The sequence below is a fragment of the Genypterus blacodes genome, unplaced genomic scaffold, assembly GCF_046128005.1.
Source record: "Genypterus blacodes isolate CSIRO-AG114 ecotype Tasmania unplaced genomic scaffold, CSIRO-AGI_Gbla_v1 ptg000015l_1, whole genome shotgun sequence".
NCBI classification, from domain to species: Eukaryota; Metazoa; Chordata; class Actinopteri; order Ophidiiformes; family Ophidiidae; genus Genypterus; species Genypterus blacodes.
Genome location: NW_027466829.1, coordinates 6,159,806 through 6,184,000, shown reverse-complemented (window position 1 = coordinate 6,184,000; position 24,195 = coordinate 6,159,806). Strand labels below are relative to the sequence as shown.

General features: G+C 46.5%; 2 protein-coding genes across 2 annotated transcripts; one reads left to right on the top strand and one right to left on the bottom strand.

Moving 5' to 3' along the window:
• Window positions 1-6,257: 6,257 nt before the first annotated feature.
• myod1 (myogenic differentiation 1) lies at window positions 6,258-9,073 on the top strand. The gene is made up of 3 exons (XM_076140721.1): window positions 6,258-6,945; window positions 7,768-7,849; window positions 7,973-9,073. The coding sequence occupies exons 1-3, from the start codon at window positions 6,355-6,357 to the stop codon at window positions 8,215-8,217; spliced, it is 918 nt and encodes a 305-aa protein (XP_075996836.1). The 5' UTR covers window positions 6,258-6,354; the 3' UTR covers window positions 8,218-9,073.
• A 1,479-nt stretch (window positions 9,074-10,552) lies between these two features.
• LOC142990835 (troponin T, fast skeletal muscle isoforms-like) lies at window positions 10,553-21,412 on the bottom strand. Its single transcript, XM_076140723.1, has 13 exons — window positions 21,367-21,412; window positions 19,133-19,173; window positions 18,741-18,754; window positions 17,082-17,258; window positions 14,416-14,434; window positions 14,247-14,292; window positions 14,041-14,157; window positions 13,825-13,902; window positions 13,609-13,722; window positions 13,347-13,459; window positions 13,153-13,243; window positions 12,802-12,842; window positions 10,553-10,669 (listed from the first exon to the last, which is right to left on the bottom strand). Exons 2-13 carry the CDS (start codon window positions 19,150-19,152, stop codon window positions 10,633-10,635), a joined length of 867 nt encoding a protein of 288 aa, XP_075996838.1. The 5' UTR covers window positions 19,153-19,173; window positions 21,367-21,412; the 3' UTR covers window positions 10,553-10,632.
• Between the last annotated feature and the right edge of the window lie 2,783 nt (window positions 21,413-24,195).

Genomic DNA, 24,195 nt, shown 5'->3' with positions numbered 1-24,195 from the left:
GGAGAAGAGGGAGGAACGGAGTGTGTGTGTGTGTGTGTGTGTGTGTGTGTGTGTGTGTGTGTGTGTGTGTGTGTGTGTGTGTGTGTGTGTGTGTGTGTGTGTGCGGCGACTCTACTGCACCTCAGGCTCACACAACCAACACCCCACAACACGAAGAACTGGGAGGGAGAACGTTCGCTCAATGCTCAACATTTCAATTCAGAATGAATTTCTATTGTAAATTCTGTAAATTCATACATATATAAATATATATAGATATAGATATATAAACTGTATACAGCATAAATATAAATAATAAACTGGAGAGAAAGAGCAAGAAAGAGAGAGAGAGCGCGAGAGAGAGAGAAGAAGAGAGAGAGTGTTTGACCCACACCTGATATGAGCTAGCACTTATTCTAGACAGGATGTGATTCTGCAGAGCAAAGATGGAGCAACGCAAGACAACGTTTACCAAACCTTTTCTGTTGAAAATAAATACATAAGGCTCAGAACTTATCAATCAAGCTTTGTGTGATGCTTGACACCTCTGAGATTGATCAGGTAGAAACAAACATTCATTAGTATGTTTGACATTTTATCGATTCATTTAGATCACCGATCAGAGAATAGCATATAGAGTTACCATGGTTACAGTCAGTCTCATTCAAGAGGACTCAGATGGACGAGCAGGGACAGGAGACATTGACACTTATGGATTAAACACTAAGTGACCTGTTCGTGTATTGATCCTTCCCTCCCAATCTGCGTTTGCTGACATCCTGGAATGTTTCACCAAACTGTCGACGCTCCGCTGCATCAAATGTTCCTGCGGAGGCGTTGAGGCTCCGCAGAGTCTTCGCCATTTGTACAGCGGAAGAATGTAACACAGTGTGTGGACCACCAGGACGCGTGGACAAGTGGGTCACCCAGGATCTGGGTGATCTGTGTGTTCTCTCCGCTCAGCTGGAGGCCGGAGAGGACGCAGGAACGGAACGTCCCGCGCTGAGAGTAAACGATGAGCCGCTGTGATCTCAGCTGAGGTCAGCAGGGCTCCTGCAGGGCCCAGACAGGGGGCCAGGGGACCAGGGGGGCCAGGGGGACCAGGGGGGCCAGGGGGGCCAGGGGGGGCAGGGGGGCAGGGGGCCACAGATTCACGGCTTTCATCAGTTGCAACCAACAACTATTTACATCATCTGTCCATCTATTATGATTATTATCTATCTATTAATCTACAAGTTTGATTGTTGGAGAGACTTCTGGAACACGTTTATATAAATCCATAAAGTTTCTCACACGATGGCACATTGAAACTGAAATAAAGATTTAAAAATGAACTGAGACAATAATACACACACAAACACGCTCTTACACACCCTCTCTCGCGCACACGCACACACGCGCACACACGCACACACACACACACACACACACACACAGCATCAGGGTGGGCTCTGTGTGTTTTTTAAGAGCTTCAAAGGAGGTTTACAGGGAGGACGACACGAGACAGACAGGCCACACACACACACGCGCGCGCACACACACACACACACACACACACACACGCACACATACACACACACACACACACACACACACACACACACACACACACACACACACACACACACACACACACACACAGCTAAACGTTGGTGCGCAATCTTATCATTTCATATTTCTTAAGGGAAATAAAGTACTGCAATGATGTCTCAGTCCCATCATGAGGCACACACACACACACACCTCACATGTTTGTCTCTCTGCTGTAAATAGTCCTGTTAACTACCCCCCCGCCACACACACACACACACACTTCCTTCTCCCGGCATCATCATTCATCATTGTTTAATTTTTGCTACATAGCTGTGTGGCATCCATTTACCCAGCATCCCTCACTGGACCACACCGGGCTATATTTGTCTCTTTAATGAGGGGGGGGGGGCATTCCAGGGGCTCTCTGGGTAATCACAGCGTCTGGCACTGAAGGCATTTAGGGGATGAGTGGTGTGTGTGTGTGTGTGTGTGTGTGTGTGTGTGTGTAGGGTGTCTCACTGGGCCTCAGCGCCATCGCCGGATTTACTTTCAGAGGTCTTTCAAAAGGCCCAACCTTCAACTGCACCGATGAAGTTTTCACAACAACTCTCTCTGAAAGTGACAAAGTGCTGGTGAAGCAGCAGGACGGGCCGACGGGGGGTTATGGCGTCCGTAACAGCAGACGGCGGTATCAGGTACCGCAGTGAAACGGGGGCCCGGCTGCAGGCGGTGATGGGTAATTGTATTTACCTCGTCTCTGTCTTCCCTGCATTAAGGGCGGTAATGAGGCGAGCTGATGATGGCGAGGACGTTTCTTAATAGACAGCTGCTGTGGCGGCGTAAAGCGAAGCCCTGCTGATCTGTTTGACAGCTGTGACCCTCAGACAGGATCAGATGCAGAGCAGGCCGGCAGCGTAAATGCTTCCTCCACGTCCGCTTCACGCCAACATGTCAGATTCTCTCTGTTTTGAATCCAGTGAACTCAAATGAAATCATCAGTAGAGATAAAGTCTGACTCATCATCTCGTTTGGAGTTTCAACTAAACAGAGCGCTTGAGCTGCGACAACACAGAAGTAGAGTACGCTCGATAAACGGCGCTACAAAACATCAGCAGGGCGGAGAAGTGGAATATCCTTACTTCTTTAACTCCAAACAGTCGTGGTCAAACCTGTTCAGACGCCATCTTACATCAGATACATTATCATACGTTATCTCTGTGGTGAAGCCGTTCAGGAGTCAGACGGTGTGTCTGTGTTGCGTGGAACCCAGCAGCTGTTCCACGCTGAGCTCTGTCTAAAGCATGAAGACACGAGGCCTGACATGAGCCCGCAGCAGCCACATACGTGTTCCCGCCCGGCACACACAACTCCCACAGGATCACGAAGCATTCAGTTGCGATCTGAGTTCATTACGCCGCAAACATGTTTCTGATTTTGATTCTGACGGGACGTAAAACCCAAAACCACCTGGCTGTCAGAACCAGTGTGAATTTTTTTTATTTGTGATTCTTTCAGACTGGCCAATGAGAACGCCCGACCTCTGACCTCCCCGACTCAAACATAGGCGGACGTATCCATGCGGTGAGCCACAGAGCAGTCAGAGCATGTTTACGTTCATGACGCCACCAAACTCCTCCCACTCCTGCAGACAACCTGATGACGTCGCTGTGACGTAAATCTGAGCCGCTCAGCGGGTCTGTGTGTGTGTGTGTGTGTGTGTGTGTGTGTGTGTGTGTGTGTGTGTGTGAGTGTGTGTGTGTGTGTGTGTGTGTGTAAAGTAATCTGTCTGGCACAATGGCTCTGTTGTAGAGTTGGTGGTTTATGGCAGGCAGCAGGTGTGCAGGCCGACACCTTGCCTGTCAGTCTGGACACACACACACACACACACACACACACACACACACACACACACACACACACACACACACACACACACACTCACACACGTCATATAATGTCAAACTATTAACAAGTGTTTCTTCACATCTGCGTAAAGTTGTTTATGGTGTAGAACTCTCCTAAACACTTTCTACATTTATTTTTCAGTTGAATTGCCAAATCTTCCTCACTGTCCTGTTTAAAGCTTTGATTGAATGTGTGTGTGTGTGTGTGTGTGTGTGTGTGTGTGTGTGTGTGTGTGTGTGTGGAAGTACAATGTACATCAGCAGCTTAACGTGTCCTCATAATGTGGACATGTGAGAGTGAATGGACGACTGTTGTCTCAGTATTTGACGGGTTTACGCTGTTCATGTTTGTGGTTTGCGTGACAACAGTAACTGAAATGCTTGACATAGTGACATGAGATTGTTACTATTACGATTAGACAATTTAGAGTTAACAGTCAAATCTTAAAGTGCTTATGAAGGTCTGGACTTTGACTTATACACACACACACACACACACGCACACACACACTCACACAGCTCCAACAACTGCACCCATTAACCCCTCACTGTGTGTGTGTGTGTGTGTGTGTGTGTGTGTGTGTGTGTGTGTGTGTGTGTGTGTGTGTGTGTGTGTGTGTGTGTGTGTGTGTGTGTACCTACAGCGAGTACAGCTGGACACCACCAACAACAACACAAGTGTGCAACTGCAGGCTTTGAGTATCTGTCGACAGCTGCAGCGCTACGACAACCAGAACGGGAGACGGGGGGTGTGTGTGTGTGTGGGGTGGTGGGGGGTAGGCGAGGGGGGAGAGGGGGGACGCTCTTCTGGAGTCATCTCATGCCAGGATATGAGAGATGATGCATACACGGTGCACAAGAGAGTGCAAAGCTCCCAGTGATGTCATCAGACCCAGAGAGGAGAGGCAGAGAACATCAGCATGAAGAAGCAGGAGGACAATACACTGATGATGCCACCTTCACTACCTCCTTCCTGCACTCCTTCAACGATGATTCTTGGATTTGTGTTTGTGTGTGTGTGGGGGTGAGGGGGTGGGGGGGTTGGTTTGTCCTCCTGAAGAGCCTCCTCTCCAGTTTCACCTCAGGCCCTTGGCCCCTCCAGCCTGGATGAGTGACGGGAGGGGCTGGCCACTCCCTGGGGGTCAGCTCCGATCTAGGACCTCCATCCAGCACCACCACCATCTCGCGACCCCCCCTGACCCTCCAACGCCTCAATATTCAGCTGGGCCGTACCTCTCTGTAACAGATTCCTGAAGCTGAGCCACTGAGGGGATGTGGGGCTGTGGAGCTGTGGGCCCAGGCCACAACACCCCCCAGTCACTACTACACTCCATCCTCAGTCTGTTTACATGCCTCAACACATCAACATGCTACTAGCTGGACTTACAGTACACATTCTTTAATTTCTGATTACTTCAATCACATTTCTGTGTTTGAGTAAAATGTATGTACATCCTCACAGTGACACTAAAGGCTCCTCTAAAGATCTTCATCTCCATCACCTCTGAACTCTGTGTTCCTCCGTCAGTGTGTTGACGTTTGTGTTTCAAGTCTGTGGGTCTGCCAATGGACGGATGGACGGACGGACCGGTCACACACACACACACACACACGCACACGCACACACACACACACACTTTTCTAATCACGTGATATTAAAAGGATTCTTCATAAACTTTTATGGATGGTGGTCAAGTAACACAGGGGTCAGAGGTCAAAGTCACAAAGGTTCAGTTCACAGCTGTAGCACTGTGACATATCAAATATTGCTATGATGAACCATTACAAGACAAACATACATTATGGAAAGAAATTCCGTTTTCAAAATCTGGCTCGCGGCCCAAAAGCTGACCAGAGGAACCCGAGTGGAGGATTTCCTGAGGTTTGGGACCGCAGAGTTCACCGCCACTCAGTTCAGTTCAGCCGATGGATTTCTGCAGCTTTGCCCTTTGGCGCCCTCCAGCGGCAGCACGCCGACGCTCACCTTCAACTCTGCTGCGTTTCAAAGCACAGACGGTCGGATTTGACCCAAAAATGTATCAAAAGAAGTGAAAAAAAGACAATCTGAGCTGAGAGTGAGGAAGACGTTCAGATCTAATGTGGAGGAAGATCAGACTCAAAATAAAGTGACATTTGACTTCTTTCTGCTCTTCTCACCTCCAGGATGTTTTAAAGTAGATACAGACACCTGAGAGGCTGAGGCAGTCTGCTGTTTACACTCATTTGAACTGGCAGTGTATTCCACCAAGCAGAAGAACATGATTTTTTTCCCAGGTTTGTTTTCTGTAGTTTTTACTTTCATGCTTCAGCTCTGATTACAGAACAATAATAGAACTATTACATCATCCATATTTCTGTTAATACTCATAACAACTATCGGCTTCGTTATGATTCATAATAACTTCTAACATCTCATCGTTTTCACTCAGAATACGTTCGAGGCTGATGCTCTTCAAAACATTTAATCTTAAATCTACAAATTGAAGACTTAAAATATCTGAAATGATAATTGTGACTTTATTCAAACAAATAAGTTTTTGACTGATATCGAGTGTTTTGACCTAATGTGTAGTGAAACATATAAACGCATTTTGTGTCTTTGTGTTATAAATACACTGTTTCTGTCCCGAGGCCTCACACACACTCCGTGCACCGCACACTGCTCTTACTGCTCTGTTAGGAGTAATTGTACACTAATTACCGTGAAGTTGTAAACCCCTCCTGCTGCGCGCCCATTGGTCAGCGCGCCGGTGACGTCAGGCCATCGGCCTCGCCCCCTGTTGGCGCGCGGGGTATAAGCAGCTGCAGGCCGGCTCAGGGTTCAGACTGACAGCAGACCTTCTGACCCTCAGCAGGGACACTTGTCCACTTTCAGGTGGACTGTGGAAACTTTCCTGCTGGATTGTTGGGACACTTCCTGAGTGTTTGGGACAGGAACATGGAGTTGTCGGATATCTCTTTCCCGATCCCTGCTGCTGATGAGTTCTATGATGACCCCTGCTTCAACACCAGCGACATGCACTTCTTCGAGGACCTGGACCCCAGGCTGGTGCATGTGGGCCTGCTTAAACCCGACGACTCCTCCTCCCCCTCCCCCCGTTCCTCTTCATGCTCCCCGTCGTCCTCCTCATCCTCCCCATCCTCCCTCCTCCACCTGCACCACCACGAGGACGACGAGCACGTCCGCGCCCCCAGCGGGCACCACCAGGCGGGCCGCTGCCTCCTCTGGGCCTGCAAGGCCTGCAAGCGGAAGACCACGAACGCTGACCGGCGCAAGGCGGCGACGATGCGGGAGCGGCGGCGGCTCAGCAAGGTCAATGACGCGTTCGAGACTCTGAAGCGCTGCACGACCGCGAACCCGAACCAGCGGCTGCCCAAGGTGGAGATCCTGCGCAACGCCATCAGCTACATTGAGTCCCTGCAGGCGCTGCTGCGCGGCGGGCAGGACGACGGCTTCTACCCGGTACTGGAGCACTACAGCGGGGACTCGGACGCCTCCAGCCCCCGATCCAACTGCTCCGATGGCATGGTGAGGAACCGGAGGGAACGAAACGAGTCCAGACTAGAGTTTGACTTCCCCGTGAATTTAAAAAGAGAGAGAGAGAGAGAGAGTGTGTGTGTGTGTTGCATGTATTCGGTATAATTAGATTAGATGATTAGAGTATTTTGGGATTTTTTGATACTTTTGACAGGATTATTTTTGCTGTATTTTTGCAGTAAACAGATTTAGAGATAGTATTATGACGGTTTTTACTTTTATTTTTACATCGTAGCAGAGTTTAGACTTCAAAACATTTTTTTAAAAGAGGCTCCACGTTTAAAATAAACATTTTGAAATATTTTTATATTGGGGATTCCACATGAGGCCTCTGTGTAATGCAGAGCTAAATACAGTCTAAAAGATCAGCTGATAAATTATCAGGCACCGTAACTGTCTAACACACACTCACACACACACACACATTTTCTGATGGTAAATTGTTAATAACTGAAAGAAAGTAAAAGCAAGTTCCGTTCAACGAAACAGCATGTTTCAAATAATATAAAATAAATAATAAAAATTTCAACATCAAACTCAATCCTTTCTCAATATTTGGAATACATAATTAATAATAGTTCTAATCTTAAATGTCAAAGTTTTAATGATCCAACTGAAAAATATCTGGAGTCCCAGTAAACTTCTGCGGAGTAAAATCTATTTTTTATTCAGCCACTTGTCGCTCAGTTTTCATTTCACACACTTACTTTGTGTGTGATTTGATATTTTGTAATGACGGCGTTTAGCCGAGCAGCTCATCCTAAATGTACAATGAAGATGATGATGATGTTGATGTCTCCTTTCCTCTGTCAGACGGATTTTAACGGCCCCGCCTGTCAGCCCGCCAGCAGAGGAAGTTACGCCAGCAGCTCTTACTTCTCTGAAAGCCAAAACGGTGAGAAACACGCACACAACTCTTCATCACTTACAGACGGTTTCACTTCTTACACTATCAGATGATTTCAGCTGGATGTATTTGGAGTGTGCTCGTTGTGATACGCTCGCTTGTGTCCCGCAGGCGGCCTGAGGCCTGAGCGAGGCTCGCTGGTCTCCAGCCTGGACTGTCTGTCCAGCATCGTGGAGCGAATTTCCACCGACAGCGGCGCCCTGATGCCTGCCCCAGACCCGCCCGCATCTTCGGCGCCGGAGCAGGCCGCTGTGCAGAGCGGGGAGGCCTCAGCCCCGGCCCCGGCCCCGGCTCCGGTCCAGGACCCCTCCCCGACCGCCATCCAAGACCCGAACCTCATCTATCAAGTCCTATAGACACTGACACGTTTATTTACCGGGACACACACACACACACACAGTGAATCACTGTCATTATCATTATTAATATTATTACCATCATCATCATCATCATCATCACAGTTTTACTGCGTCTCAACCTGTTGGCATCAACTACATTTTTGTATTTTATAAACTTAAATGTCTCCTTTTTTTCTAAACTTCCCTCCACATCCGCGTTTATTTCTAATTCTATTTATTTCCTTTAATGAGCTGATCAGTACTGAAAACTCTTAAAATACACAAGATAGAATTGACGAAAAAAACAGTATTACTATTTCCTAATTATAACTTAAAGTGTAATTGTCTGACGTCACGTTTTCATTTGGTCCAAACTGACACGCTGGAAGTCCGATTTGTTATGACTTATTATTATTATTATTATTATTATTATTGTTCTTAATTATGGTCACATTAGAGAAGTTTAATTTGATTCTTTTCCATCTATTTATGTTCTGCACAGGAATGTTGTTGTTTGTTCAGCCTTTGATTGAAGCTCCATGTTCTGTGCTTCACATGAGGGAGAGCTGAGCTGGAAGCTTCTAAGCTCACTTTGTTTCTAAGTGATCGAAAAGTGTCAACAGTCGCCCAGATGGATGAATGACGTCATCCTCCATCTACATTCCTCCCCAGCTGATCACAGATTCCTCCTGAGCTCCTTCGTGTCTTTGGCTCAGTCAGTGCAGCGGAGGACCACTTTGCCTTTGTACATATGTGTAAATAAGAGCCTTTGTTCCAATTCAAAGTATTAAGAATGTATTTAATGTTTGTGTCTCTACGTGATTGTTTGTTGTGAGAAATGTTAAACTTTATATTTATACATCTGAAAAATGAGTGAGAGTCCAATGCAAATAAATGAACTGCTTATTTATACAAGATGACTCTGAGTCTGTTTGTGTTTAGTTCACAATATTTGTAGGAAAAGTATTTCTATGATCCGTTATGTAGATCCAATGATTTTGTCAAATGTTTCATTGAAGTTCAATAACAGCAGTTTCGGTCAAAGTTCATATTAATACATTTCAATTCAGTTAAAACAAGAAAATGCACCCAGCTGTTTATAAGAACATTTAACCAACTAGAGGAATTTAAATTAAGCTTTCAGAATAAAACATCTTGCATTTGATATTATTGGTATTTAGGTATTCAGAAATCCAAGAAAAAATAAAAACAATTCACCGAAATGTGAGTTGGGCCATTAATTTACCACTTTGATCTGTTTTATTGACGCAATCCATAAGTTCTTCGATTATTATTATAGTTATTACGAATATTAATGTGCTGGTCATATACTCAAAGTGCAGCAGCGACATCATGTGTTCAAACGGAGGTACTACAGGTTCACTTAGAAAGATCATTTAGGAATCAAAGCCACACATGTGATAAAAGATCCACACATTATTACTAACAGCAGCCATCAAACAATCAATCAATCAATCAATCAATCACCGACCTGTCTGCCTGTCTCCGTGTCCGGAACCTCTGTTAGGACTTGACTCTTTAAATGAACGTTAGCTTTGCTAGCTTGGCAGGCGTATTCGATGACGTCACGTCCCCGCGTGTGTTCACGCAGTGGCGATCAGCGACACTCACCTCACCTGCAGGTGATCAGAACGCCCGCCAATGAGCTGCGGCTTCTACTGCTGCAGTTTCTTCTTCTTCTTCTTCTTCTTCTTCTTCTACTCGATGTTAATTGGCGGTTGGCATTGTTTCGTTTCCGCCTCCAGTTGCTGTCAGGAGCTCTGACTCTATAAACAAACAAACCCTTATATTCTCTCAATCCACTGAAGATGAAACATTACATCGTTCAAACATGTTGAGCCTTTTTTGTGTGTAAAATATCTCTTCAAACAAATGTATCGTTTTCTTTCTGAACTTCTCGAGTTGAAGGTCTCGCCCCTCCTCTTCCTCTCTCTCATTCTCTGCTCAACAACGCTCTTGTTCTTGGTGCTGCAGCGCCACACGGTGGACATTCGGGATAATGATGTTTTTTTCAGAGCAGCTGGAGGCCTCAGGTCCTCAGGAGTCACAGTAACACTGGATGGATGTGACTCATAGATGTTTGTGCTTCTAAGCAGTGTTGAACAAATGACTTTAAAATTACACAGCTAAAAATATTCCTCTTTATTGACTTGTGAATAATACCAGCTCTACAGTCATGGCTTGAAGAGTCACACTTTATTTACAAAAATACTGAGAACCAAACAGCGGAGGGCGAGAAGCGTGATGGCGGTTAAATGAAGAGGTTGTGTATTCCTACAGAGCGGCCGATGGCTGCTCAACCTCAGCGGTGTTGCTGGCTTCGTCTTCGCCACAGTAAGCGTTGCTTCATCAGGCGTGTGTCTGAGACGATGGCGGTTTGGTTGATGAGCAGCGGCGGCGGGGCGAGCCCGTCTACTTTCTGCGGCGGGCAGCGGCTCCCTTCTTGCTGCTGTAATACCACAGAGACAGACATGCAGACGTGAGACAGACTGCAGCCGCGTTCACCTGTCTCACCCTCTGGAGTCTAAAGTCACGTTACTGCTGATCTGTCTTCACTTTGTGACGAAGGGGCGGAGCCAGGAAGATTGGGGACGGTCCTTTCATGAGGTGCCTGTGCCGCCCCCTGCTGGTCAGGAGGCGGCGTGGGGCTCTCCTGGCCTGTGTGTGTGTGTCTTTAGCTTGTATTGTAATTATAATAGATTGATTTCTTTTGTCACTGACTCAGTTTGTGTGTTTGTCGATGTTTGTCCTTTGCTCATTTTATGAAGATGAATTTAGACGACTTTAGTCTCCAGAGAGGTTTATACATTTAACCTTTAGCATCAAACCATAAGACAGGCGTGAATATAAAAGTCATGAGCTAACAGCTAGCTAACGGTTGAGACTGGAGGTCCTCAGGGGTCGACTGGAGTCAGGGTTCAGTTAGCCTAAGTGTTGTTTCAATCCAGACACTTAGGCTAACTCATGAACTCTGACCGGTGAAGACCTGAGGTGAACCGCAGCAGCTCACACACTCACACACTCATGCAGCTCTTACCTGCTTCAGACGCCAACATCTCATCACACACACTCTGGTTGATCACTTTACCCCAGAACAGCTTTGCTAGCAGTAGGGTCAGTATGAAAACGCTCTGCTCACACTTGCTGGATGATCACTATGTGCTCCCATCATACAGCCGACCAGTACACAGGACAGCAACACACACAAACACACACTGTCCTGCTGCGGTGAAGCAGACAGGACGCACAACCACACAACGGGAAGAGCAAAGAAACACAAAGCAGCAGCTGAGAGAAACCCAAGCTTCTGGACCGAGCCACAACTCAGAGTCGCTACTGGAATCCCGGCCGCGCCTCTTGGGCCACGGCCCTTATAGGCCGATGCCCCCTGCTGAGTGCTAAGCGGGTCTGTTCCGTCATGCGGCTGCTGTGGTGCATTTTCTTTGTTTGTGGATGGACAGTGAGAGGGAAACGAGCAAACACAGCACATGTAGGACCAGAACGCCGTGGACGAGGCTCCAGAGAGACGCTCGGGTGGGGCTGAGCTCTCTGAGGGTGGGTTAGTGGGGATTTACACCTGTTTATGGCTTTGTTTGCTTAATCATCTGTCATGAAGTGGAGGAAGGCCTCATTACGTAACTGAGGACGTGATTTCTTCTCTTAGTTTTTGCTGCAGAGGGATTTTATTCTGAAAGCTAAGTGAAGTGTTAGTTTTGACTTTTGACGTTTGGTTCACAACAGCGTCACCAACTGGAGGACAAAGACTGAGAACATTTGACTGAATTTGCCCAATTAGCTAATCAGAAGCAGCGCTATCCAGTGTTCATTAAGTCCAACAGGCAACAGACCGAGATACCTTTAGTGAAATCTACAAACTGAAGCTGGTTTGTGCCATAAACGGACATGAGGCGTAGTGACATCATGTCTCTGAGGGAAGGTTTCACCATGATCAGACGACGGCTGGAGTTAATTGGAGTTACTGTGACTCTGACTGTGACTCCGTCAGTACTTACTGCTTCTGTATCTCATCAATGCGATTCCTGAGTGAGAGCACCTGGAAAGACGACACGCACATTTAACACACGGCACCAAGCGTTTACCTCCCAGGAGACCCCGCCCTCTCCTCTACCGGGCTTCAGCTGAAGACTGAGGGACGTGTGAAGGTGACCTTGGTTTCCCAAAAGGCAGGAGGCCAGTTTAGACCTTCAGCTCTGGCTCAGTACAGATACTTACCCATCACCACCTACACCCGACTCATACACCTGCTTAGAACTGAGAGAGTTTGACTCCAAACGTTGAGCTGTGCAGCTCTGATCATCAGGATTTCCTATTCCTCTCCAGTCATGAGGAGCAAACTGAATATTCTGAAGGTTTAACGTCTCAAACATTGTTTCTGGCGCTGTGTAAAGAGTCTCTTGACATTTCGGTGCACAGATGAGGGTTTTGGAGGCAAACTCTCCAGGTTGAGGTTGTGTGTGTGGGCGTGGTGGTGTGTGTCCGCGGGCCTCCTCAGCATCCTTCATGCTAGCAGAGGCGAGCTCATGCAGCGAGCCTGAAACGCCTCAGCTCAGCTTTACTTACAATTTACTGAGCTCCTCCACTCTCTTACGCAGGGTTGTGACCTGGAGGAAGAGCATAGCGAGGGTTCACATCCAGAGGAAACCGAACCACGGTTGCCATAGGAACAACATCAACAACATAACAACACATCTGCTGCCATATTTACTGTTTACCAGCTGGATTTAAATCTAAGTTCATGAATGAAATGGCAGGAAGCAGGAACGCCGGGCCGTGGATCCAGCTGCTGCTCAAGATGTTACAAGTTAATGACAACGTGACATATGAACACCGTAACAACACACATGTACAAGAGCACCTTTCTGTCAGGATCTGATTGAAGAGATAAGGAGGCTGATTGATTTGAAGTCTCACCTCGTACTTCTGCCTCTTCAGTCTCTCCATGTGGTCGAACTTCTCAGACTCCAGCTGGGTCATCCAGTCGTTCAGCTCCTGGATCTTATCCCTGAGGAAACACACCAACACATCATCATCATCGTCATCGTCTTCATCATCATCACCCTCATCCTTTAAACTGCTTTGGACCAAGTTTGATCTGCGGGTCGTACTTCAGCTTGTCCTCGTTCAGATGGTCGATGTTCAGTGCCTTGCGCCTGGCAGCCAGGATCTTCTTCTTCTTCTCTCTCTCAGTCTCTTTCTTTCCTCCTCTCTTCTGATCAGCCTGGATATAGAAACAGTGACGTCATATCACATCGAGGGGTGAGACGTGTACATGTCACTGTATATATCCTTATTTCCTTGCATGTCTCCCTGTATGTCCCCTTTTGTCCCCGTGTCCCTGCATGTGTCCTAATCTCTCTTTATACTGACCCTCTGCAGGTGGCTGCTGTAGTTGGAGCCCATGCTGGACAATGCAGACTTCTTCTTGGCATCCTCATCAGCCTTCTTCTTTAGATCAGACTCCTCCCTATTCCGCCTCTCTTCCTGGTTTAGGGACACACAGCACAGTGCCACCATCAGTCCAACACGCTCTCCACGTTTTCACTTTTTACTTCAAGATAATTGAAATCATAAAGGTAGACGAACCTCACGTCTAGCCTGGCGCTCCTTCTCCTTTTCAGCGCGGACCCTCTGCTGCTCGGCTCTCTCAGCACGACGCTTCTCCTGCAACACCACAACAACAACAACAACCAGGAGGTTACACGTGGCAATCTGCATCACGCTGAATTTAAAAAAAGACGACTTTCAGTGGTGCGAACCAGAAGAAAGACAAATGTGACACGTTAACACAATCGCACTCACGATTCTATCCTTAAGGGCAATCAGCTCCTCCTCTTCCTTCTTCCTGTGCTCAAAGTGAGCATCAATCAGGCACTGCAGCTCAACCAGATCCTTGTTCTGGCGCTTCTTCTGGATGTCCTGCAGGACCGGAACCCAAAACAACCCTCAACCAACACAGAAACGCTGACAGAGAAACCAGATCCTTCACTCATTTCACTTCCACTTACATCAAAGTCCACTTTCTCACCATCGGGGATCTTTGGAGCACTCGGCCTGTGGGAGAGGAGAGATGGTGCTGTTTGTGTGTCGTGTGCACACAGTGGAGCTTTGGCATTGTTTTCAAAGAACTTTAATGCCAACTATGGCTGATCAAGTGGAGAGGAGAAGGACACTTACTTGAACTTTGGCTTCTCCTCTGCATGTCCAGAGATGAAGGGGGGACAAGTACATGTCAGCGTGTTAGAAACCAGGCAGATGATTGAATTTCTCAGGCATTACATGGATTAAAATCTATGTTTTAGCCTCTATAATGGATATTAGATCATTATTAATTATTAGATCATTTAGATTTAAATTCAATGTTAGGGTTGGAAAAACCAACATCAGGTCAATGACAACAAAGAAATGAAAACTTCAGATATGAAGACGACACAGAAACATGAAGACAGATGAGTGAAGTGAAAACAACATTAAACCATTTTACTGTACGGACAGAAAAACACAGATCAGGTTTCACAGGAAGTCTTAGTTTGAAAGGGAAGTTGCTGATAGTTGTACTTTGAGCTTGAAGCGATATTCTAGCAATTTCTGGTAAAATTACATCTGAACCTCTAGACGCTCCCCTACAGGAACAAGTACGTTTAGTTAGAGACTAATATGGTCACCTCTGACCTTTTACCCTGAACCCTCTGTTTGTTCTCATGGATCTCTATCCTATAGTCTACAAATAGTAGAAGAAGAACAAAGATGGGACAAGGTGTTAGTCTCATTATAGCATAACAAAGTTCTAAGAGTGAATCCAGGAGATACTTTGAGCTTTTATTGTGGAGGGCAGAACTTCTATCTTTGTGCTGGAGAAGAAACAACAACATGGATCCATAAGGGTCCATGAAAGACCTACAGACCTGAAGAGAAGAAGAACATCTACACACTGACACAGGAACACACACACACACAGTTCAGATGTACTTTTCCTTAAAATCTGTCGGTTGTAACATACCTACAGTATGTGTCGTGATTTTTGGCTTGACCCCAAAACCATTTTAAACAGGCAAGACAGAAATCTATTTCCCTCTGATGTGGTGTAAATCCATCTTTGACTGAGTTTGGCGGCTCCATGCCATGCAGACGAGGTGGCATAGCAGGAGTGAACGGTGGGGTCGCTGCGCAGTGAAGCACTTGTTAGCGTTTCATATTCTTTCACCCTTTTTCTCCACTAGAATTAACTCTCAAATATTGGTTAATGGAAGTTTTGCATCCTAATGTTTACTTTGGATTTGAAGGTAAAATTTGGACAGACATGTGGTGAACAATGAGGCAGGCGTTCCCCAGTACAGACATCAGACCTGGACCCTGTGGTCCAGCCAAAACCAGAAAGACAGATTGAGATATGAACCAACATACCTTCCTCTTCCTCAACGGCCTCTGCATGCAGCAAGCATTGAAAACAAGAGCAGAACAGAGAGCGTTAGCAGGCGGCTACACATCTACAATCAATCTACTGCAGCTTCAGCTTCTGTCACAACTCACTCAAAGATGAGAAGGAATCATTTTAATCAAGATTTCATCACTTCTAACTTTTCCTGAGCCACATTTCTGCCTGTAAATACTTCATGAATCCCTCTAACACCTGCATCCACATGCTATCTGACATCCTGGGAAAGAAACTTCAGAACAAAGTCAGAAGATTTGATCTATTTAGTCACCTTGTCAGTGTAGCAGATTTGCATCAGTAGGACTCACTGTTTTTGGTTTTACTAAATTATTCTGGGAACGAAGTGAAAAAACTATTAGTTTATCAGTTTTCCACTTACTAAGTGAGGCGTTTTTACGAGTTTCTATGAGTTTCTATGAGTTTTCTCACCATACTCACATTAGCTATTACTGGAAAAGTCTGCAGAGCAAAAAGCGGTTGAGCATGATTTAGAGGGCAGGTTAAGGTTATGCTTGAGGCGCCCTGAAACATTAGCTCAACAGACACCTGCCAGCGATGAGATGAGAGACAAGTATTTTCTATAAGCTAAAAGCAGTTAGCAGTTACCTTTGGTTTTAGTGTGCTGGCCTCTTTACATTTGATCTTCTGTTTCAGATTGAAATAGCACGTGAATGCAACACTGTTCAGATTACATCCCAGTGGCCATGTTGTTGTACTGATTGATTGATTGAATATCATGTTTGTTTCCATGCTCAGGTGAGGAGGTTATTCCCCTAAAGAAGCAGACAAATATACTGTAGGTATTTGATCATCTGATGTTTACATCCATCAGATGAGATCAAAGTAATGGAAAAGCAACCATGACATGTAAGTTCTGACTGTAGATCTCAGACTGTAAAAAGGTTAGACTGATAAAGGGTTAATACTGGAGACATTTCATTATATCCATTAATCTCTTATTATTAAATTATCCTCTGCGTTTCTAGTTGATTAGATCCAATGCTTAAAATGATAAAATGCAAAAGATTAAAGCAGCTTTCTTTTTCCAAAATGTGTCTTTGGGGTTTGGAATGATTGATTCCCACACTCAGGCAGTCCCTGTGGTCAGGAGACAGGTCACCACGGGTCACCACACACACTCTAGCTGTCACCCGTAGACACAGTGTGACGGTCATGATCAGTACCCAAGGAGCTGAAACACTTCTTGCTACTGATCAATAAATTTGATTGAGGAACCTTGTGTCAGACTTTGTCCAGAGGTGAAAGGAAGGTGTGAACATGTGGGTCCTGCGTGAACTTTGGTTTTGTATTGGTTAGTGAGTCTGTCTGGCTCTGCTGTAGCCTGTGGAGAGCACCTGTTGCCTGGGAAAGGATGATAGAATAAGCCCCTCCCCTCCATGCCACATACCTTCAGCCTCAGCCTCAGGCTCAGGCTCAGGCTCTGGTTCTACCACTGGTTCTGGTTCTGGCTCTGGCTCTGGCTCTGGTTCTGCCTCTGGCTCTGGTTCTGGCTCTGGCTCTGCCTCTGGCTCAGGGGCCGACTCAGGGGCAACCTCTACTTCCTCTACTACCTCCTCTTCTACAGCTACACCACATGCAGCGCGTCACCAGGGGAGAGGAAGGGCGATGAAATGGTTAATGGCAGCAGGAGAGAGGGGAAGGGAAAGAGGTGAAGGTGGGGAGTTATTATGAGGAGGTTCATAGTGATGCAGTTCAGAACGACCACCAGATGGCGCTGAAGCAGGTGAGAGAGAGCAAGCAGTTAGAGGAGGAAAAAGACCAGATCAGTCTGGTTTCCATTGAACCACGTTTGACGCAAATTCACTTTACAAATCAAACAACGTGTGACAGAAACAGAGGACAGAATGATGTAATACGCAATTCTGATTGGTCAATGGCAGCATTGATAACCGATGAGTCGCCTTGTGGGTCTGTAAAGCCCTTTGAGACATCGAATGTGATATAGGGCAACACTAGTAAAATGGACTTGACTTGTCTTGGTCACCAGAGTGTTTGCTGCTAGTCAAGCTACTTTGTATCACTACATCAAGAGCTGCAAGCATTCCTAGCTAGCTTCAAACTAGAGCTGCTTGGTATCGCGATGAGAAGGCGTGTCAGGTTTTCACATTGACAACTCGTAAGACGACGTTCAAACTAAAGGTGCGAAGGTTTTGCGTTAAACCGTCAATGGAAACACAGCCAATGATGGACGAGTCCTGGAAAAAACCTGAACAAAGAGAAAGATGCTAAGCTAACCAAATCTTTCTTTCACCGTCTTTATGTAATAGTTAGTGTTCACCGGCATGCCACAGGGTGAAGGACTGTGGAGGTGAGTACACGTCTGCAAAACGTTACTGACAAATTAGTATCAGTGACACAAGACTGAGGGTCCGGAGTCTGCAGGCTGAGTCTTACCATCGTATTCTTCACGTCAGCCCGGGAAAGAGAGGAGCAGAAGAGATTATGAACAGATCCCGAATGTACCCCAAGAAACAAATCAGTACAAATGCTGGTATGGGTACATCAGGGATCCATGCTAAGCACTCACAGCACAGTCCTGCTGAGCCCGGAGCGCCACAGAGCTCCACAGAGCTCCACAGGGGAGAAAAGAAAGAAAGAAAGAAAGAAAGAAAGAAAGAAAGAGAAAGAATACTGGAGTACTGGAGTACTTTGTAACTTTCCTCCTCTGTGTACTCTGTGGCGCCCCGCCCGTATCAGGTGGTCAGGCTCAGCAGGAGAGCACGGCTGCAGGTGTTCATGCAGAGTTGCTGGAAACGTTGCCAACAGAACAACGAGACGTTTGTGTACGTCTCGTTAGACAAATGGCGTCTCTGTCCTGTTGTCAAGGTTGGAGCCTGCAACCACTACAACTAATTTGCATGAGTGAAAACAGAGCATCATCTGCATACGGAGAATCTGGAGGAGTCAAGCCAAAGTGCCATAATCTGTTTTCCACAGGGATGAAAGTCGGTTAGGCAGGAGGAATTCTGGGACTTTAGCATGGAACTCCGGTTGTACCTGAACCTAATTCAGTCATTCATTCATTCATTTGTGATTGTTTACTTACCCTCGACCTGATCGCTGCAGAGACAAAAGGGGAACAGGTTTGCAAAATGAACTTAGAGTTGTTGTGAATGTTTGAAATAGAATCACAGTCGAGAGTCAAAGAGACGTAAGTGACATCTGAAGGGACGCAGAGTCTAATCAAAGTATGATGTCATCTTAAACACACTCTCCTTTCCCTCAGTGGAGCCCCACGGGTCCTCAACACGCTGCCTAACCTGCTCCAGCCAATCAAATCGTCTCAGCCATTTAAAGATGGAATGAGTCGACTATATTTCTAACTCTGAACACCACATTTGGGTTACTATTCTGCGTTTGTTCGCCTCTGAAGTCACTTACGCCTTTACACACTCGGCGGTGGAAAGGTGGAAAGGTGAAAAAGTGTTGTGCACTCACACTTCCTCTGTGTCAGACATGGTGACAGTGGACTTTGTAACCTGCAAAGACAGAAGAAGAAGAAGAAAAAGAGAGAAGAAGTGAGAAAGAGCGAGCAACTCACATATTTATAGTTCAGGATTAGGTTGCAGATGTCTCAGATATTTCCTGCCTGCCTCACCCTGACCCCCCGCCCTCCCGGCTCCCCCGCTCTCTCTCTCTCACACACACCCACGCACACACACACAGTATCCCAAAAAAAGATTCACATAGCAGTGGAAGCGTGAAAGAAAGAAAGAGGATTTCAGCTAGAGGAAGAAGGAAGGAAGGGGAAAAGGAGAAAGAGAGAAATGAGGAAGACAGGGAAGAAGAGAAAAGGAAATTAGGAGGAAGGGAAGGTCCAAGGTCAATGTAAGAGGATGGAGAGAGCAGAAATAAAAGATGATAATGATGATGATGAACATTGATGGAGAACCTTTCAGGATTTGCATCAAGCTGCTCTGAAGTCCTGACAAAGTTCCCCAAAGTTTCGGAACGATTTGGGAAATGCCTCATGTAGATTCAGACACACTACCAGGAAACTCGACTCGGCGGGATGGACAGGATCTTTTTCCAGTTATTCTTCCGTGATTTAGATTGCAGATGTAAAAAAGGGCCGCGGCGTATTCTTAGCGTTGGGAATCGTGGCGAAATCCGAGCCTTCGTCCCGAATCTGCTTCTCTGTTGATAAGTGAGACGGGAGCCAAACATAGATTGATGTCAATGCTCCCGTTTTCCTGCTGCAGGGGTCACGCTAAAGGTCAGGCCACTCCCATCGCCTGCATGTGGCACTGGAGGGGTTAAAGCACGTTCAGCTCTTTTCCTGTGGCTTAAATTGGGATATGACGCTGATGGAGAGTTTGTATGGATAAACAAACTGACTCCGAGCGTCTTTATAACTTGTTATGTCATTGATTTGAGGCGCGCTGAGTGTGGGATCAGAACCCGTTAGCCTCATTAGTGCGACGCCCCCACTGAGGCGTCCCACATCCCAACTATGCCGACAGCTGCTGAGCTCGGGGATCCGGTTTCAGCAGACCCTTGGTTGGAGATTGTGTTCCTTCCCCTGGACCACCACCCATAATTCCACGTTTCCTTTCCTTATGTGGTCGTCTCAGTCTCACATGGTTCCTTCAATCATCTTCCTCCGACTCCCCGAGACCCAGAATTAAAATAAACCCAAAGGTTCTCAACCGGTTCCATTTTTACCTCATATATGTCCTTGGAATTTTGAATGTTGGGACTGGGATGAGGTGCTGAAACTCCATCCAGGCTGTTTGGAAAGTGTTTATTCCAAAAGTTAAAGCTGTTCAGAAGCCCCGCCTACTTACAGCTTGACCACAACTCAACAAAAACTTCATGTGATGTCCAAGCCGGAGCGCCGGCGTTCTCACTCATTAGTCTGATCCCAGAGTGGGAAGCTGCCTGAGGAGCTTTAAGCCGCCTGTAAATCCCACAGCTATGAGCGTCTGGCCTCAGACCAAGCGCCACAAAAACAACAACAAACCCACAGCTCGCATGCAAACACAGAAGATTCAGACAATTCCATTCATTCGACTTTATATTCCAGATTTGATCAATCAAACTGTTATTTGTACTTTGTTGATTTGATTGATGTTCTCTTAAATCAGTTATTATGAACCTGGAGACACCACATGCTTTCTCTTTTATGTTTAATTGTAATTTTAAATCTAATCTAAAACAAGTGAAACATTCGCCAGTTAAATCAGATTATCTCCACATATCTCCTGCTGGAGGAATGAAGATGAATAATCACGTTTCACTTGTGTGAAGAACATCAGATTCTTAGCCTTAGATACATTTAATCAATCGCTCATTAACACTGATTCCCCAAATCAGATTTCCTGTCTAATCTGCATTTTAAAGGTTTGAGTGCAAATCCAAAATCCAGGATAAGAAAAGCAGAGAACAGATTTTTTTATATGAGGTTTCCATTGAAGGGCAAAGCATCAGCTGGTCGCACACACAGATCCACTCAGACACACAGCGGAGCCCCTGAGCGCCCTGTGATCCCTGACCCCTGCCGAGGCCTCCGCCGCTACTGGACGTGGTTTTAACACATGTGGGCTCAGGGGTGCCGGGCCATGGGCGGGGAGGTGGGTTGGGGATTAGGTGGGTGCTCAACAACTTTGCACTTGCTCTTGCACTCTAACTCTCTCACTCACTCACTCACTTACTCACTCACTCGTCCTTACCTCAGAAAAGCTGAAAGAAGAGAGCTTCTGCTGGCCACGACCGGCTGTAAGGTTCTGCAAAGTTACCGGCCTGATTATGTCCTTCTGTTATAGTGACACTCGATCCGCCGGGCCTCCCCATTGGCTGAGGAGCCGACCAGGGGGGCGAGGCCTGCCGGGGTCAACTCCTCGTCTTCGTCCCCCGCCCTCCCTTGGCACTCAATAAGGAGATGGAGAGGGTCGAGCGCTGGGGTGGGAGGCTCAAGTTAGGAGTCGGGGCCGGTCGAGACGCCCTGGGTTGCTATTCTGGGGCCTCTGCATTAGGCAAGCAAATTTGAGCAGTGAGGGAGAGGAGGCAGGTGGCCATACGCAACCTCGCATGAACATAACCTATGGTGTGGTCAAAAAGGGACAACACACTCAATGTCTCAACGTCCATCTGACGAGGACATTTGAAGACTCAGTGATGTGTTTGTTCTCTGCACACCTTTGGCCTGTAACACATTTATCTTTTATCGTTTGTTTACACAGGAAATTTGACAGAGCTGCAATTCTGAGGTCAGCCTCTCATCTCTCTGTGCTTGCTGTGCGTTTATACACCTGTGATTCTTTGAACCATCACTGGTGAATCACCTGGAATGGTGGAGTTTAATTCTACATGATTTCATTTCATTAGATTTTGTTCATTACCTTGTTGCTTCTTTGCTTCTGTGTCTTTATTGGTCTCTCAGATGTTTGCTGTGAGTGATATGTGTGGTATGTTGCTATGTGAGCTATACCTCTACCTGCCTGTCTGTCCACTTGTCTGTCTCTCTGCCTGCCTGCCTGTCCACCTGTCTCTCTACTTTCATGTCTGTCTGCCTGCCTGCCTGTCTGTCCACCTGTCTCTCTACTTTCATGTTTGTCTGCCTGCCTGTCTGTCTTTCCACCTGTCTTTCTGCCTGGCAATGAAATTCTTGGCTGCTCTGCTAATCCTTTTTAAAGACTGCTAAAAAGTCTTTAAAAACTTATTACTCAGCTTACAGAATCTTTTTTGATGCTGCTGTTCAATAACAAAAATAAGATCTCAGTGAATCCTCCCCACAAACAAAGTCACATGACAGCTTGAGTGCTTCTGCAGCTGCTTGCTGAGTACAGGCATGTGAACGGGCACCACAGGGCCCCCTGCTGCATTCTTTGTGTAACTTTCTTCAGCTGAAAGGTGCAGACGTCTCACACATCCACTCTTCAACAAGTCACTGAAAGTCACTGAAGGTGAAAATGACCCATAATGCACTGCACTAGAGAAACAGGTACGTTACTCACGGGGGTGGACAGTGGTGAGACTAATCCAGAAACACAGAAAACCAAAACAAAAAGGAGAAAAAAAGCTTTACCATTTAGCTTCCACCTGTCAACATGTCAACAACAACCAACGAGCCAGAGAATCAAACATTATTACAGGAAATGTGATAAACATGAAACAGAATATAAGGTTCTGGACCTACAAAAGGGTTCTGGAGATGAGAAAGAGGGTAAAGGTCAAGGCGGGTAGAGTGGCTTGGATTCCTGAGCAGGTTCTGACAGGGAGCAGGTTCTGACAGGGTTCTATAGGTTCTTCATGTGCTTCCTGGGTTCTGGTAAGGTGGTGATATGAGTTTGTGACGTTAGACTAGAACAGTCTCATAATATCCTCCAGGGGGCGCCACAGTTACACAGTTGGTCACGACAGAGCAGCAAGTCTGCGCTCATGTCACAGTGACTTGTTCTCAGGTCTATAAAATAAAAGTCCGTTAGTCGGAAACTATCAGGGGGATCACATCCTGGTATCACAGGTGTGTGGGGATTTAAGGCGGAAGGAAGGTGGATGTAGATAAATACATACTTAAATAACAAATGAATAAGTATAGCTAATGAATAAATAAATAAATCCGGTGGAATCATATCATCATAGAAAGTTGAGGGAGCTAAACAGCTGAATAAAGAGGAACATGTGAGTTTGTGGTTGATGTTGACACCCCATTGTCTCTCTGCTGAACGTTTTTCCGGGAACATCCTGAATGATTTGACCTCTGGGGGTTCTTGCCTGCTGGTTAGGTGTCCTCAGAGGAGTTCCAGGGGTCTTTGAAGGAATACTGTGACTTCTTAGGACGCCTCTATGAGCACAGGAGGGTCTGAGGGTTTTGGGGGTGATTGCTTTAGGTAGTTTGGGTTCTTCAGGTGTCTCAAGGTCTGGAGGCAATTGTTGTTCATCTGGACTACACTAAGGGTTCCAATGGCCTTTACTGTGGTTATGGAGATCAGTGGAAGGTTATGAACTTCTCTAGCTATTCTCATCTGGGGGGAAAGGAAAAATCTTTTTTGGATTTTTTTTTTTGTTATTGCATGCAGCTTGACAGAAAGGTCAGCAGGTTTTTAGGTTTTTATTGACACTTTTTAAAAAATTGCCAGCTTCTCAATTTAAAGTTCAGCCTAAAGGAGGCCCCTAAAGGGTCTGTGGCCCCTCCTTTAGGGACTGTGGGTGGCCCTCGCTCCCCACTTTCAGAGCCGCTGCCCTGAGGTGGTGAAACCTAAGGTGCTGTGGACCGTCGGCGCTGCGTCTTGCCTGGCCGTACTGTCATTCCGAGCAGCTCAGGGCTCAGGATTTATTTTTGGACTGCCATGGAGTCTGTTCCTTCCATTTGTAGGAAGGGGGGTCGAGCTGGGCTCGCCATGAACCTGCCGCTCTGACACTCCAGGCTGGGACAAGCAGGCAGCAGCCGGCCGGCCGCCCCCTGAGCAAGCAGTCGCACAGGTAAACATGCCACAATTCCACCTTTTATTCTCCACACAGAGCGCAGGGACACTGCCGGGGCAGGGATTGGAGCGGTG